At 40.9% G+C, this 16,108-nt stretch overlaps 1 protein-coding gene across 3 annotated transcripts in view; it reads left to right on the plus strand.

The window, feature by feature from the left end:
* The window catches only part of Sec11a (SEC11 homolog A, signal peptidase complex subunit), a 38,678-nt gene that overhangs the window by 16,824 nt on the left and 5,746 nt on the right, over positions 1–16,108 (plus strand). Inside the window, exons 3-6 of one of the 3 annotated variants that reach the window (XM_035442423.1) lie at positions 1,644–1,753; positions 7,496–7,645; positions 12,474–12,593; positions 13,215–13,329. In XM_035442423.1, coding sequence (XP_035298314.1) covers positions 1,644–1,753; positions 7,496–7,645; positions 12,474–12,593; positions 13,215–13,314 — 480 coding nt within the window. In that variant the 3' untranslated portion in view covers positions 13,315–13,329. Of the gene's footprint in view, positions 1–1,643; positions 1,754–7,495; positions 7,646–12,473; positions 12,594–13,214; positions 13,330–16,108 lie in introns of those variants that run through there. The other 2 variants (XM_035442424.1, XM_027408274.2) reach the window with 2 other exon arrangements.

Below are 16,108 nucleotides of genomic sequence, written 5' to 3' on the forward strand. Positions count from 1 at the left end.
GGGGTTATTCTATGGTTATTAAGGGAGACAAACAGTACACAGTTAAGTAGGAGAGAAGTTGAGAAGCAGATAGAGAACTGTCAACTGTGTGTGGCATGTCATGGTTGAATATAAGTTTAAATAGTAAGGCAACCCAAATGAAACAGTGCAAGGCTCTGAAATGTTAGTTATTACATAGATGTCACTGGTGTTGTAGCAAACAGAATTTAGGAAGGCACTTTGGGTAAGAGGAGTGCTCTTCTCTGGTGTTGGTTTTAAGTTTTCCTTTGAAGAATGTCTCAATAAAAAAGAGGGGGTCATATTGTAGTGGCAAATACCTACAGTGGGAGCACTTGGGAGGTGGAGGCAGGAGGTTCTAGAGTTCAAGGCTAGCTTCAGCTACTTAGTTTGAGGCCACCTTGGGCTACATGAAATGCCACTTTAAAGTCTCAGGACTTCAACAGCCATAGTGGTTGCTTTGAAACTTTTGGGGTTTTTTTTGTTTGTTTGTTTGGGGGGGGGTTATGTTTTTTTGTTTGTTTTTGGACAAGGCATCACACCATAAGTCAGGTGATCCTAGAACTCACCATGTAGCCAGTCTGGCCTCCAAGTTCTGGAATTGTAGTCTGGGACACCATGCTGGTTACTTGAAACTTTTAAGTAAGTTTCTCCTGGGGCTGGAGAGATGGCTCAGAGGTTAAGAGCAGTGGCTATTGTTCCAAAGGTCCTGAGTTCAATTCACAGGAACCACATGGTGCTTCACAACTAGATCTCTGTAATGAGATCTGGCGCCCTCTTCTGGCCTGCAGGCATACAGGAGACAGAACTCTGTATACACAATAATTACAATTTCCCGCTGGGCTTTGGTTGGCACATGCCTTTAATCCCAGCACTTGGGAGGCAGAGGCAGGCAGATCTCTCTGAGTTTGAGGCCAGCCCGCTCTCCAGAGCGAGTGCCAGGATAGGCTCCAAAGCTACAGAGAGAAACCCTGTCTTGAAGGAAAAAAAAAAATTTCCCTTACGTTTATTTATTCCGATTAGTTTAATTGTATGGTACTTTCTTTTTTCTTCCTTAGATTTGTTTGTTTGTTTTTGAGTTGGACTCCTGGCCAACTCAGTAAATAGCCTGATGATGATGGACTCTTTACCCGTTTCCTGACTTCACCTCCTGTATGCTAGGATTATAGACAAGAGTCACCACGCCTGGTTTTATGCAGTGCTGGGGATTGAACACTGGGCTTTGTACATGCTAGACAAGATCCGCCTGCCTCTGCCTCCCAAGTGCTGGGATTAAAGGCGTGCGCCACCAACTCCAGGCTAAATGTTTTTCTTTCTTTCTTTCTTTCTTTCTTTCTTTCTTTTTTTTTTTTTTTTTGGTTTTTCGAGACAGGGTTTCTCTGTGGCTTTGGAGACTCTCCTGGAACTAGCTCTTGTAGACCAGGCTGGTCTCGAACTCACAGAGATCCGCCTGCCTCTGCCTCCCAAGTGCCAGGATTAAAGGCGTTCGCCACCAACGCCCGGCGCTAGACAAGCATTCTACCAACTGAGCTACATCCCCATCTTGGCTACTTGAAACTTTTAAATTAATAGCTACTGTCATTTACTTGCCTAAGTAAGAATAATACTGGATCTGATTTCTTCTTTTCTTCTCTTTGTTCCTACAGCTATACTACCAAGTTTTAAACTTTGGAATGATTGTCTCCTCAGCACTAATGATCTGGAAGGGGCTGATGGTGATAACCGGAAGTGAGAGTCCAATTGTAGTGGTGCTCAGGTAACACCCTTCCTTTTCAAAACATGGGTTACGTGGGAGGAGAAAAAAAAGTATTGAAGAAATAGTTGTATACCAGTTCCTTAGAAACTATTACCAGGAGAGAGCCCAGAAGGAAACCAATTTCTACTCGATTGTGAGAAATACCATGGGAAGTGTTTCCATTCTGAACCCCAAAGGACCCATCCATGTCCTTTTCTTTAGAAACAACTGCTTTTAATTATACGCATGGGGGGGGGGGTCAGATACATGTGCGTGTGGGTGCCCATGGACGCCAGAAGACAAACAGCTGTCCGTCATGAGTATCAAACTCTGGTCCTCTTTAAGAGCAATGTGTGCTCTTAACCACTGAGCTATTTCTCCAGCCACCACTCCCAACTCTAGATCCTTTCTAATCAAAGGTTGCTATGTGCTGAATGTGGTGGCTCATGCCTGTAATCTCAGCACTGAGGAATCACAGGCAGGAGGATCAGGAGTTCAAGGCCAGTCTTAGATATATGTGGAGTTCATGGAAAACCCATAGGCTACATGAGAATGCTATCTTAAAAAAAGAACAACAAAAAAGTTTGCTATGTGAACTTTATTTTTGGTTCATCCCCAAGAAAGTATGCTTTATTCATTGTACTTTCTTTCCCTCAGATTCTTCTGTCTTTTTGCATTCCTTAGTTTGGTACATCAGGCCTGGAATTTAGTTCATTAGGCAGCATAGTGCCTCCACTAAAGAGTTTTTCTGCATCATGTATTCAGTGCTAGCAGCATCACTAATTATTTCCTTATTTTCTGTTGACCTTTAAATATCATTTCTAAGCCAGATTCCAGGAACTTTGAAGGTGATAATACCATCTCTTTAAGTGAATAATACTGAATTTTTTTATCTTGTTTCCATTCCTATCTTTGCACTCATAAATCTTACTGATTTTAAAACCTAATTTAGCAACTAATTTTTGGAAATTACTATGTGGTTATTTAATTGAATCATTATAGCTCTATCTTATTTGGGGACTTATTTTGTACTCTTTCAAGTCCTTACTGGAACTAATACAGTACAAATAAGAAAGGGATGGAACTGTCTCCATTATCTAAAGTTAGATAGTTACCTCCTTCATTAGTACCTTATTGAGGTTTGACTGATAAGCAACAAGCAGTAGTTTTAAGATACAGAACTTGATGAGTTTGGTAAGTATATACTTGGAAACCGCCACAATCACTACCGTAAGTATGCCTGTCATTTCCATGAGGCTCTCTGTTTTTTTTTTTTTTTGGTGAGAATGCTAGAATTTTTACCTTTATTCTTTTCCTTTCTTCCTTTTTAAACAGTTTTGCCTGTGCTGGTTCCAAATGCTGAGATTATAGGGGTATAGCAACCGTATCAGCTATTACCATTTTTTAAAAAACCAAGTTCCCTAGTCCTAGCTGTCCTGAAACTCATTCTGGAGACCAGGGTGGCCTCAAGCTCATAGAGATCTGTCTGCCTCTGCCTTCGGGGTGTTGGCATTCAAGGCGTGTACCAACATGCCTGGGTTTCCCCTCCTCCCTTTCATACAGTACAAGCTGCTTGAATTCTAAATGTAGTCAAGCATTACCTTGAATTTCTGTTCCTTCTTCTCTCCCAAGTGCTAGGATTCTAGGCATCTGCCAGCAAGCCTAATATGTGGTGCTAGGGATTGAATTCAGGACTTTTGCTTGCTAGGCAGTCACCCAGCCCAATAAGTCCAGGTCCAAGACCCCAAATATATAGTTTTTATTACATTTTATTTATTTGTGTATGTGTATAGATGTGCTCATGCCAAAACGCACATGTAGAAGTCATAGACTAACTAGTGGGAGTTTGTTCTTTCCACCATGTGAGCACCAGGGATTGAACTCATATCTTCAGACTTGGCAGCAAGAGCTATTTCTCCAGTACCAGTATATGCAGTTTTTAATGTGTCAGTTAAAAAATTAAAAGTGTAGTTGAATGTGGTGGCTCATACCTGACATTCATGCACTTGGGAGGCTGAAACAAGAGGATTATTGTGCCAACCTGGCCTCGTACATAGTAACAGCCAGTCTTGACTGTAGTGCTACCATACCTCTTCTGGAGTCTGAGGGCACTAGGTATGCACACAGTACACATACATATATGCATGCATGTAAAACACCCATACAGTTTTTTGTTTGTTTGTTTGTTTGTTTGATGTGTGGCACTTCATAACCTTTGATCCAGGACTCAGGAGGTGGAGGCAGACGGATCAAATTTCAAGGTCATCTTCTGCTACACATCCAGTTCAAGGCCAGCAGGGATATATAAAACCCTGTCTCATTTTAAATAGGAGAGGGAAGCATGTTTGTTATATTAAAAATGTAACTTAGCTGGGCTGTGGTTGTGCACACCTTTAATCACAGCACTCAGGAGGCAGAGGCAGGTGGATCTCTGTGAGTTCAAGGCCAGCTGTGAGAGAGAGTTCCAGGACAGCCAGGACTGTTATACAGAGAAACCCTGTCTTGAAAAGACAAAAAGGTGTAAATTTAATCAGATATTAGATTTACTAGTAATTCACTTAATGCTTAAACAATTTTCCTCAGTTTTATTTTTTTTAATGATCCTTGTAAGCTGGAGGTGTAGTTCAGAGGTAAAATGAGGAAGGCCTGGATTTTACTCTCCAGCACCACAAATAGAAACAGAATAGTAATAGTGATAATAACAACATGCTAAATGATCTCACTATATACTTTTTTTTTTTCCCAAGACAGGGTGTTTCTGTGTAACAGCTATGGCTAGCCTTCAACTTGCTATGTAGACCAGTCTTGCCTCGAACTCACAGAGATCCACCTGCCTCTGCCTCCAATGCTGGGATTAAAGGCGTGTCCCACCACTAGCCCAGTTTACTACTTACTTTTTTTTGTTTTTGTTTTTGTTTGTTTGTTTGTTTGTTTTTCGAGAGAGGGTTTCTCTGTGGCTTTGGAGGCTGTCCTGGAACTAGCTCTTTTAGACCAGGCTGGTCTCAAACTCAGAGATCCACCTGCCTCTGCCTCTGTGGTGCACGCCTTTAATCCCAGCACTCGGGAGACAGAGGCAGGTGGATCTCTGTGAGTTGAAGGCTAGCCTGGTCTACAAAGAGTGTGCCAGGACAACCTCCAAAGCAATATAGACAAACCCTGTGCTGGAAAAAAACCAAAACAAACAAACAAACAAAATTCTTTTGCATATTCAACTTTCTTTTTTTCTTTTTTGGTACTGTTTTTAGATTTTATTGTTTTATGTGCATAGGTATTTTGCCTGCATGCATGTCTGTGCACTACTTATGTGCTTGGTGCCTGTAGAGGTCTGAGGAAGGTATCAAATCTCCTGGAACTAGAGTTAGAGAGGTTATGAATTGTCATGTAGGTGCTGGGAATTGAACTCAGGTCTTTTGGTAGAGCAGCTCTTAACTGCTGAGCCATTGTTCATGGTTTATTTGTCACAAGGATGTTTTTATATAAGGTATACAAGCATATTCACTTCTATGCTTCCCTACCCTCTATTATATACTTCATATGTTTTATTTATTTATTTAGGTTTTGTGGGCACAGTATTGGCATGCGGCTCAGGCTGGCATTGAGCTCGGTCCTGCTGCCTCTGCCCCCCAGCTTCTAGTATTATAGGCATTTCTACCACTTCTGGCTGCTTTCATGTGTTTTAAATTGGCATCTACATGTGAATTCCTAAAGCTTTTGTTTCTTATTTTTCTTTATTTACTGGACAGCTTCACCTGACTACTCACCAGACACTTGATTCTCTGCATGATAAAAATAAAATTCATCTGCATTTTGACCCTCCCCCTCCTGTTTCTGTGTCTGTCATAGCATCTGCTCAGTTGCCAGTGCCACAAACCTCTAGGTCTTTCTTTTTTCTCCTGTGTCTAATTGGCCACCGATTGTTTCCCCCTCTCCACTCCTTTATAGCTGTTCTCTTTGCTGTTCTATTTAAGGCCCTTGTCATTTCCTGCCTGACTGTCATAGTGACCTTTAAGGAGAACTGCTTTTCTAATAAGAAAAAGTTAATATATTCCCAAAATGTGAAATGTTAGAAACAGAAAAACACTAGATGAACCTGTCTTTGTAATTCGGAGATAGAAATCACTGCTAACATTGTAGTTTCTTTTCATGTATATTTTTACATAAAATTTAGATAATTCTGTATGTGCATCCTATTTTCCTTTTCTCTCTGTGTATAGCCCTGCTTATAAAGTTTTTGTTTTTTTCCTTTTATTTTTTTCACTTTTTGGTAGATCCAACTGGAGAGTCAACTTAGGCCTTGTTCATTCTAGAAGAGTTCTCTACCACTGAGCTACAGCCTTAGCCTAACAATTCTAAATAACAATTTCATTTATTTACTTATTTATCTGTCTGTCTGTCTGTTTATTTATTTAACTTTGAGGCAGGATCCCACAGAGAAATCAGTCTGGATGTGGGGGGAGAATAAGCATATACTAGCCTAGCAGGTAGAGCAAGACTGTAATCCCAGCAGGAGATTACTATGAGTTCAACAAAACAATAAGCAAACAGGCAAACATGCCTGTAATCCCAGCACTTGGGAGGCGAGAAGAATGCTGTAAGTTTTATGTCAGCATGGGCTACTTAGTCCAGGCTTGCCTCCGACACAAATGAAAACAAAAATAAACACATGTTCCTCATAGTTCTTGAATTTTGCTTTAGGTGGAATTTGCTTTCTGGGGATTCAGTGATGCCTGCCACCCATTCCCAGACATTCTTTTACAAATGGGCCTGAGCATGAGGATTTTATTTAAATTGCTCAGGTTATTCCAGCTACATGGGAGTTTAGGAACCACTGCTGTTGCCATGTATAGTCTTCAAACAGCAGTGTCTGTACCTGGATGTTCTGTCTTGAGTTTTACTTCCTGCTGATAATTTTACTTTTAATAATGTTCTTGTAATTGAAAACTGGAGTTTGAGTTCCTGAAGATATAAATACAAATCTGCTAGAACTTCTCAGAACCATATGAGGCAGGACGGGCAGGGGAAGGAGATGCTGTCCATGAATGTCTCTCACTTCTGCCCAGTTTCCAAAATTCTTGGGCAGAAATCTCAGTAGTCTTTCAGATTTCTCTTAAAAAACAAAGAAATGACTTGATAACACCAGTGTTCTCTGATGATCTGTTTTCCTCCCTCATCAGTTGAACTCAGAAGGTCATCATGGTCTGTATCTTTATAAATGGCAGAAGATGATCCAGTTCTCATTTGCATATTTGAATATGTTTAGTATTTTCAGATGAAGCCAGAATAAGGGCAGTGTTTTTTAAAGTTCATTCTTTTATATTGTTTGTCATTTGAAATTTTAAAAGGTTAAGGGATTAGTAACACTGCCCTTTTCCAAGACTCAAGCACCTTTGGATCACAATGTTTAGAATGGAACCAGTTAATAAAGACTAATAACTCAAAAATTTCTTTACTAGTTGAGGGGAACCAAGCTGGGTGTGATGATGCACACATGTAATCTCAGGATGTGGAAGGCAGACGTCAGAAAATTGCCACAAGTTTGAGGGCAGGGCAGTCTGATCTATACTGTGAGACTGCAACTGTGTCCCCAAAATGAATGAATGAAATAGCATGGATAAGGCAGCCTATTTTGAGGACAGTGTCATCTGTGGTACTATGGTTGTTAAATGCTGAATACAACATGGGGCACACTGGTATCTGTTGCTCTGTTGAGTATTTAATTTTGAATAGATGTATCTGTCTTTCTGTTTCTTGTCTCCCTCCCAGTGGCAGCATGGAGCCTGCGTTTCACAGAGGAGACCTCCTTTTCCTCACGAACCGAGTTGAAGATCCCATACGAGTGGGGGAAATCGTTGTTTTCAGGATAGAAGGAAGAGAGATTCCTATAGTGCATCGAGTCTTGAAGATCCATGAAAAGTACATGCCAACTTTTCATTTGTGTTTTTGAAAAATTTTGTTTCAGAGTTTGTTAATTTTGACTTTTTTGTTTGTTTGTTTGTTTATCGAGACAGGGTTTCTCTGTATTGCTTTGGAGGTTGTCCTGGAACTCGCTCTGTAGACCAGGCTGACCTCCAACTCACAGAGATCCGCCTGCCTCTGCCTCCCGAGTGCTGGGATTAAAGGCATGTGCCACCACTACTGAGTTAATGAAACTTTTTTTGTTGTTTTTTTGAGACAGGGTTTCCCTGTGTAACTTTGGAGCCTGTCCTGGAACTAACTCTTGTAGACCAGGCTGGTCTCACACTCTCAGACATCCGCCTGCCTCTGCCTCCTGAGTGCTGGGATTAAACACTTGAGCCATCAACACCCTGCTGGATAAACAGGGCTGGAGATGTAGCTCATGTGGTAGAATAAACCCCTGGATTAGCTCTTCAACACTACAATACAAAACCCAGGCCTTGGGATACATATGTTTGTAATCCCAGCACTTGGGAGCCAGAGGCAGACAAATTCAGGGTCATGTTTGGCTTGCATAGCAAGTTGAAGGTTAGCCTGGGTTAAATGAGACTCTTTCATAATAAAACATTACAGAGAATAAGGACCACTTGACCTCCTTTACTTTCCATCAAATTTTATCAATGTTTGAAAGTTTGGCGAACATTTGAAAAACTCTGAATAGTTATTAATTCATCTATTTCTCTGATGATTTTTCCAGAGGTTTTTCTTGTTCTTTTCTAATTGCTATCAGTCTGTGTATAACTCCCAAAAATCATGATATAAATATCAATCCTAAATATAATTCCCTGCTATAATGGAATAAAGTAACCTTAATCTCTAAAATGAAAACAAAAGCTGTAAGACAGTATAATGATAATACATTTGTCGGCTTCTTCTGGAATACTGGATTCAAACCCAGGCCACATCCATGTTTATCAGATTCTCAAAGTTCAGTAAAGAGGCAGGTACAGATGGGTCAGCAGCTAAATGTGCCTGATGACCTGACCTCGATCCCCAGAACCCACAGTAGAAGGAGAGAACCAATCTCAAAGGGGGGTGGGGTGGGGGAGGTGTTAGTGGCACACTCCGGAGGCAGAGGCAGGCAGATTTCTGGGAATTCAAGGCCAGCCTGGTCTACAGAATGAGTTCCAGGACAGCCAGGACTACACAGAGAAATCCTGTAAAAAACGGGGTATGTATGCGTGTGTGTGTGTGTGTGTGTGTGTGTGTGTGTGTGTGTGTGTGTGTGTGTGTGTGTGTGTGTGTGTGTGTGTGTCCAGGGGACAGGGATAGGTAAATTGTCCTCTAATCTCTACACATGCACTGTGGCAATATATATACACAACATAATGAAAAATGAATTTAAAGTTTAAAAACGTCTCAAGGGACTGGTGAGATGGTTCAGTGTAATAACGTGTATCACCAGGCCCTGTGACTTTAGTTCAATCCCCATGTGGGTACGTGGTAGGAGACCTGACTCCCGAAAGGTGTCCACTGAATGAATACTCCTGACCTTCCTGCTCTTGCCTCACACACAAGTGCTGAGGTTTACCAGTAGGTGCCAGTGTGCCCAGCCCAAGATAAATTTCCGAAATCTAAGTTATTTTTCTAAATAGACTCTTACATTTTAGAAGCAGAAAGGACACATATAAAAAGCCTTCCAACCACCTCAGTGAGAACAGCAAGCAAAACCTTACACTTTCTTGGGTTTCATTTTCCTGAGGTAATGTTAAGAACTCTTAAGTGGATGGTCCCTGTCCATTCCAGTCCGTAATATTTTACAGTTAAGGAAACTTTCACAAGAGAAGGAGAGAAAGAAATGAACAAAAAGGGATTTGTATACTGGCTCTCTTGCATTGAGAAAGTCCTAAATTAATACTGACTTGATGTAAGGATTCAGGCATTATGCTGGCCTGCCCCTGTCACCTGGCAGAATGCACCCAGGCAGACAGTACCCTGGTCAGCCCAGAGTTCCATGACTACTAGTCTGCACACAGGTGCAAAGGACCCCTTTAAAAGAAAGACCCCTGCCCATTTACATGCTCCCCCCTTTTCCTGCTGTTCCCCTGGGGCAGACAGGGCATTTCCTGTCTTCCTCTTCTCTCTCCATCTCTGTCTCTCTTTACCACTGTTATCTTTTCTTCCCCCTTCCCCCTCTTCTAATAAAACTTCTCACTTAAGCTCTGTCTACCTGGCATGTTTGTCCCCTGCCATGGAATCCGCCAAGGTTCCCCACACGCTTTATGTAGTTTCTCTCCATTTGATAGTTACACAACTGGGGTGGTACTTACCTTAATCCCAGCACCAGAGAGTGGAGTCAAGAGGATGGCAAATTCCAGAAAGGTCACTTGTACCCAACACTCTGGAGGATCAGAATTTGGGGGGAACTCTTTCCTCTGCCTCCTGGGTGTTGAGATTCCATGCAGGCACCAATACATCTGGCTGGGGCATATCTTAATAGGTGTAGTGTATTGAGGGGTGGTCACCAGGGAAGAGTATTTGTTCTGCCTTAAGCAAACAGTAGAGAGCTGATCACAGTCCCGCAGGGGAGAGCGTGTACATTGTTATGCTTACACGAAGGTCCAGGTCCTTGGGAATGGCCCAGTTGGTAGCATTCCTTCCCTTCTGCTTTTCTGTTTTAACTGACTCTTCCTGACCTCTTGACTGTCCTCTTTAACCCCCCAGGAGATCTCAGACATTCTTTCACTTACTGAATTGTCAGCTACAGGTTATTTTTCTCTGTATATATTTGCATTTTTTTTTCTAACTGGAACCTCATCTTGAATGTGGCATTTGCACTTAACTGTCTTTGGTGTTTGCAACACCTCCCAATTTCCACCCGCAGTTCTAGCATCTTGGGAAACCTGAAGCAAATTTTCTTTATTATAGACTGTGATTGTTAAAGGAACTTGTATTGATTTTAGTTTGGTTTTTAGTAACTGTAAATTTTGCTTTGTTTTCAATTACATTATAAAATTACTAGAAGTTGGACTGGAGAGATGGCTCGGAGATTAAGAGTACTTGTTGCTCTTGTAGAGGACCCAGTTCCATTCTTATCACTCACATGGCAGTTCACAAGCCCCTGTAACTAGGTCTTGGGGGTATCCTCTTCGCCCTCTTCAGGAACATGCATGGTGTACATACACGAAGTCAAAACATTAATACATATAAATCTAAAAACAACTTAAAAAATTACTGAAGTCTTACCATTCTTTAGTAGTATTACATTTCTTGACCTCTCTCTCCTCTTTGTCCCCTCTGTCCCCCCCTCCTCTCTTTTTCTTTCTGTAGGGCCTCATGTAGCCCAGACTGTCTTCTTTCATCTTTATACCCTTACCTCCCAAGCATTGGGATTATACCCTTGTGCTGCTGTTCTCAGTTTCTTTGGTGCAGGGACCAAAATCAAGGCCTAGTATATGCTAAGCAGGCACTCACCAGGCTATATCACCAGCCCCAAAGTAATCATTTTTTGATTAGGCAAGAAAGTTTGAGGTTTTGATTTTTTTTTTTTTTAATGTGCACTGGTGTTTTGCCTGCATGTATGTCTGTGTGAGCATGTCATATTACCTGGAACTGAGTTGTAGACAGCTATGAGCTGCCATGTGGGTGCTAGGAATTAAATCTGGGTCCTCTGGAAGAGCAGCCAGTGCTCTCAACCGCTGAGTCATCTTTTCAGTCCTGGTCTTGTTTTTTGAGTCAGGCTCTCTATACAGCCCTGGCTGTCCTTGATCTTCTTATGTAGACCAGGCTGGCCTGGAACTCAGAGATCCACCTACCTCAGCCTCTTCAGTGTTGTGATTAAAAGCTTGTGCCACCACACCTGGCCCAAGATAGTATTATAAATGCTATTAATCCTGAAGTATTGAGGCTGTTTTGTTGTTGTTGTTTTGTTTGGGGGGGGGGGAGTTCGAGACAGGGTTTCTCTGTGGTTTTTGAGGCTGTCCTGGAACTAGCTCTTATAGACCAGGCTGGTCTCGAACTCACAGAGATCCGCTGCCTGATGAGGCTTTTTTTTTTTTTTTTTTTTTTCTTTTAAAACTTGGTTTTCTGCCAGGCAGTGATGGTGGCACACACTTTTAATCCCAGTGCTCAGGAGACAGAGGTAGATAGATCGATGAGTTCAAGGCCAACCTGCTCTGCATAGTGAGTTCCAATATAGCTAGGGTTGTGCACTGAGACCCTGTCTCGGAAAACAAAACAAACTTGTTTTTCTAATAACTGTATTTGTTAGAGAAAAAAATAAGATAATGTACAACTACAGAATGCCACAGGTAGCCAACCACTGTTCATCCCTTGATCTGTGTTACTTTAAGTCTTGTATTTTGTATTTAGAAGTTTTCTGGCATGCACTGCAGAGTCTAAGGAACTCCAGGTATCTGCCCTCTACCAGATGACACAGATTGGCCATTTCTGTGCATCTACGCTCTCTTCTCTTCCTCGTTTTTGTATTATTTTGGGCCAGATCCTCAGTATCATGTTGTGTCACATGTGTATTTCAACAAATGTCTATAAAACAACCATTAACCAGCTGAGTGGTGGTGGCACACGCCTTTAATCCCAGAACTTGGGAGGCAGAGGCAGGAGGATCTCTGTGAGCTTGAAGCCAGCCTGGTCTGTAGAGCTAGTTTCAGGACAGCCAGGGCTGTTACACAGAGAAACCCTGTCTCGAGAAACCAAAAAAAACAAAACAAAACAAAAAAGAATTGCTGTTAGGCATGATGATTACTCAGCCTTGTAGAGAAGAGCAGATTCTGTGCATTAAATGCCAAGACGGTGTTTGCTGACTTGTGTTTCCTTTACTCTGAAGGCAAAATGGGCATATCAAGTTTTTAACCAAAGGAGATAATAATGCCGTTGATGACCGAGGCCTCTATAAACAAGGACAACATTGGCTAGAGAAGAAAGATGTTGTAGGGAGAGCGAGGGGGTAAGTACCCAGGGGAACATCTTCGGCTTTTCATATCACTTTAAAATGATCTTACTGACTATGTGCACAACTGAATGCCGAGCAGTTGGTCCTGATTCCAAAAAGTCACTTTTTGTCCTTTAAAAGATGTACATCTTAAAATGCATCTGAGTCTTAAAGCACACCACTCCTGAGAGAAGGGGTGCGTTACGTATAAGAGAGTAGAAAACTAGGGATGAGATCAGATACTGGATGTCACAAATCAATGAGAAATTTGTTAGCCATGTATGATGGTGCACACTCGTAATCCCAGCTCCTGGGAAGTAGAGGCAAAAAGATCAAGGCTAGACCTACCAAAAACCTGTGAGTTTGAGGTTAACCTGGGCTACATGAGACTCTGTCTCTAAAAACAAGAATCAGTTACTCAGTTCACCCCAGGAATATAGATGTTAGTAGCTGGCCAGGATTTTGGGTCCAAAGTAGAATTAATGCTGCCTCATGAAACTTAAGTTATTGGAAATGTATTGGGACAATATAAATTGCTCATCTAAATTAATTTTATTGTGTTAATTTATTCTATATTGTTTTATTTCTAGTCTTGAAAGTTGATGAGGTCAAATGAAATTTTTAAATTATGTTAAGCCTGTTTATTTCAGATATTATCAGGAGAACAGATCAGTCGAGGACAGGAATTGTAAGTTACAGGTATAAGGAAGTATGGAATACTGCTTTAATATATTAATAGTATTAACAATAACTCACCTTCATTAGGGCTTGCTCTATACCAGACACTCATTGTATGTGCCTTAAATTGCTTCATGTTAACCTTCAAACAATCCTAACTTTCCCATTCTGCAGATGAGGAAACTCAGTAGTATCTAAGATCACGAAGATGTTGGTATTAAGTGGCTGGAAGCTCCAGAGCCTACCCTCTGAGCCGTCACAGCAGAATTGCTGGCATGACAGCCTCAAATGCTGGTTCTCTCTTTAGGTGTTTCATAGCTTTCTTACTGTTGTCAGAATGTTGCCCTTACTAAATAAATCAACTTTGTAACAGCCACCTTCCTGTGACACTGCTGTGCAGAAGAAAGTGGCTGTTTTTCTTCAGTTTCTTCAGTTGTAGCATGAGAGATGTGAAGGAACCCTGATAAGAACAAGTACCATTGTGTTGTGTTTTGTCTGCATGTGTGTGCATGGGTGCGTGCATATCAACTTCAGGAGAACTTTTATATCCTGTGTTAGAGCTAAATATAACCCACATTAGGTCATCAGTGCCTCTGAGAAATAATTTCCAAATTTTCAGACTCATTAATCTCTTTTTAGCCTCTGTTTTTCTCTGAGTTGTAAATCTACAGATATATTTCGAATGATAAGAAATTCTAGTTGTCAGAAGGTGGGGTTGCACCAGGCGGTGGTGGCACACACCTTTAATGCCAGCACTCGGGAGGCAGAGGCAGGTGGATTTCTGTGAGTTCGAGACCAGCCTGGTCTACAAGAGCTAGTTCCAGGACAGCCTCCAAAGCCACAGCCTCCAAACCCTATCTGGAAAAAACCAAAAAAAAAAAAAAAAAAGAAGAAGAAGAAGGTGGGGTTGCTTTCATTTCTCCCACCTCCATCAATATTTACTTTTGATTTTAGCCTTTCTTTGTAGGGACAGAGATGCAGGTGTCAATGTATACATGCTTACACATTCATAAAAACACTTGTTATATGGGGGAGAATATAGTCAAACTATTGTACAACCCCCCTTTCACTCCAAGGTCATTAGTGTATTTACAAATCAATACATGTACTATTGTTTGCAGAGCTAGTACTCCATTCTTGGGGTAGCTCATAGAGCTACTGGGTGTCCTAATGTTAGCCCCTGGCTTATGTCTAGTTTTTTGTTTCTTTTTGTGATGATAAACATCTTGCTGTTAGATATATCCAGTGATTCTACCCAGTCTTCTCAGTAAAATAAAAAAAATAAAAAAATAAAAAATAAAAAAACTGAGTTACTGGGTAAAGCATGCTTATACTTTAAACCTTTTTAATGAATTTTGCTGGAGTGTTTGATGTATACCCCTTTCATTTAAGGGTATCCCTTTAGCTGGGCAGTGGTGACAAATGTCTTTAGTCCCAGCACTTGGGAGGCAGAGGCAGGTAGATCTCCAGGTTGGAGGCCAGCCTGGTCTACAGAGTTGAGTTCTAGGACAGCCAGAGCTACATAGAGAAACCTTGTTTCAGGTGGTAAAAGAAAAAGTGTTCCTTTATATGCATTTGGTTCCTTATTGTAACAGTTGTGTCTGCCTATTCTGTCCCTTTGTTGGTTAAAAGGTATATCTCATCTCCAGGTTAGAGTAGTCAGGCTTTCTTTCTCTCAAGTAACTTGTCTTTCTGAAGAACTTTTTTAAAATTCCAAACTATATAAAATTTAAACTAAAATTTCAGCTTTAACAACATAAGCCCTTTAATGGCTTTTAACAAAAAATTAATAATCTGAATTAAGTAATGTTTCTATGAAATATAAACACCTGGGGCATGAACAGCTGGCAGGCAGGCTTCACTGTACAAACTCACTTTCCACTGATTACCCCATCACTTAGCTTGACAGGTATCCAAGGGAGTCGCCCTCCTTTGTGGAAATTGTATTTATAAAGCACTAAGCTGTGTTTCAGAGTCAGGCTGTACCTCACTCTTGGGGAGAGGGCGTTTCTGCAGGCAAGCCTGTGACTGGGTTACAAATATCTTTAGAAATTAAAAAAAAAAGTTTTTTTTTTTTTTTCTGAACTACTGTATACTTACCTAAAGTTCTAAACCAAAATTACTTTTTAAAATGTTACTGAAGCAGAATTCACATATTTGGATATGAGTTTCTCTATTTTTGAGGGGTAATTCACAGATTTTAGTATATCCACAAGTTTATGCAGCCATCACTACTATCTAATTCCAGAACATTTCTCTCCACCCTCAAGTAACCCTCCACACTCATTGGCAGTCACGTCTCGTCCCTTCCTCTTGTAGCTGCTGAGAGCGCTAACCTACTGTCTAGGGATTGCCCTGTTTGGGTTATTTTGTGTAAACAGAATCATACAGTTGTGTTCAGCTTCTTTCATCTCTCTTAATTTTCAAGTTTAATTCATTTTCTAGCATGTAATAAAAACTTTAGAAATGAAACTAATACTGTACCAACTAAGTATTTAATAGAGATGACTTTGGAAAACCAGAAAGTTTGAGCACAATGGGAGTGAAAGAAGAGAGACAGACAGAATAGTTGAGAGAAAATGTTATCTGGAAAAAAGAATGGAACTGAGGAAGGGGAGACTGCGGTAGTGAAGTTTATCCAAAGAAGACTGTCCCAACACAAGAATAGTGTTCTTAAGAGGAAGTGAAGGCACAGACAAAACATCTGCTCTTAAAGTTTGCCACAGGCTTTGATGGTACAACGGAAATGTTAATTACCCTGACTGGTTTAGTGCACACATGTATTAAACTATATTAAGTGATAACTCATAAAATGCGTGTAAATTACATGTCAAAGAAAAAGAAAGCTTGTG

The sequence above is a fragment of the Cricetulus griseus genome, chromosome 3 (genome assembly GCF_003668045.3).
Source record: "Cricetulus griseus strain 17A/GY chromosome 3, alternate assembly CriGri-PICRH-1.0, whole genome shotgun sequence".
In the NCBI taxonomy this organism is placed as follows: Eukaryota; Metazoa; Chordata; class Mammalia; order Rodentia; family Cricetidae; genus Cricetulus; species Cricetulus griseus.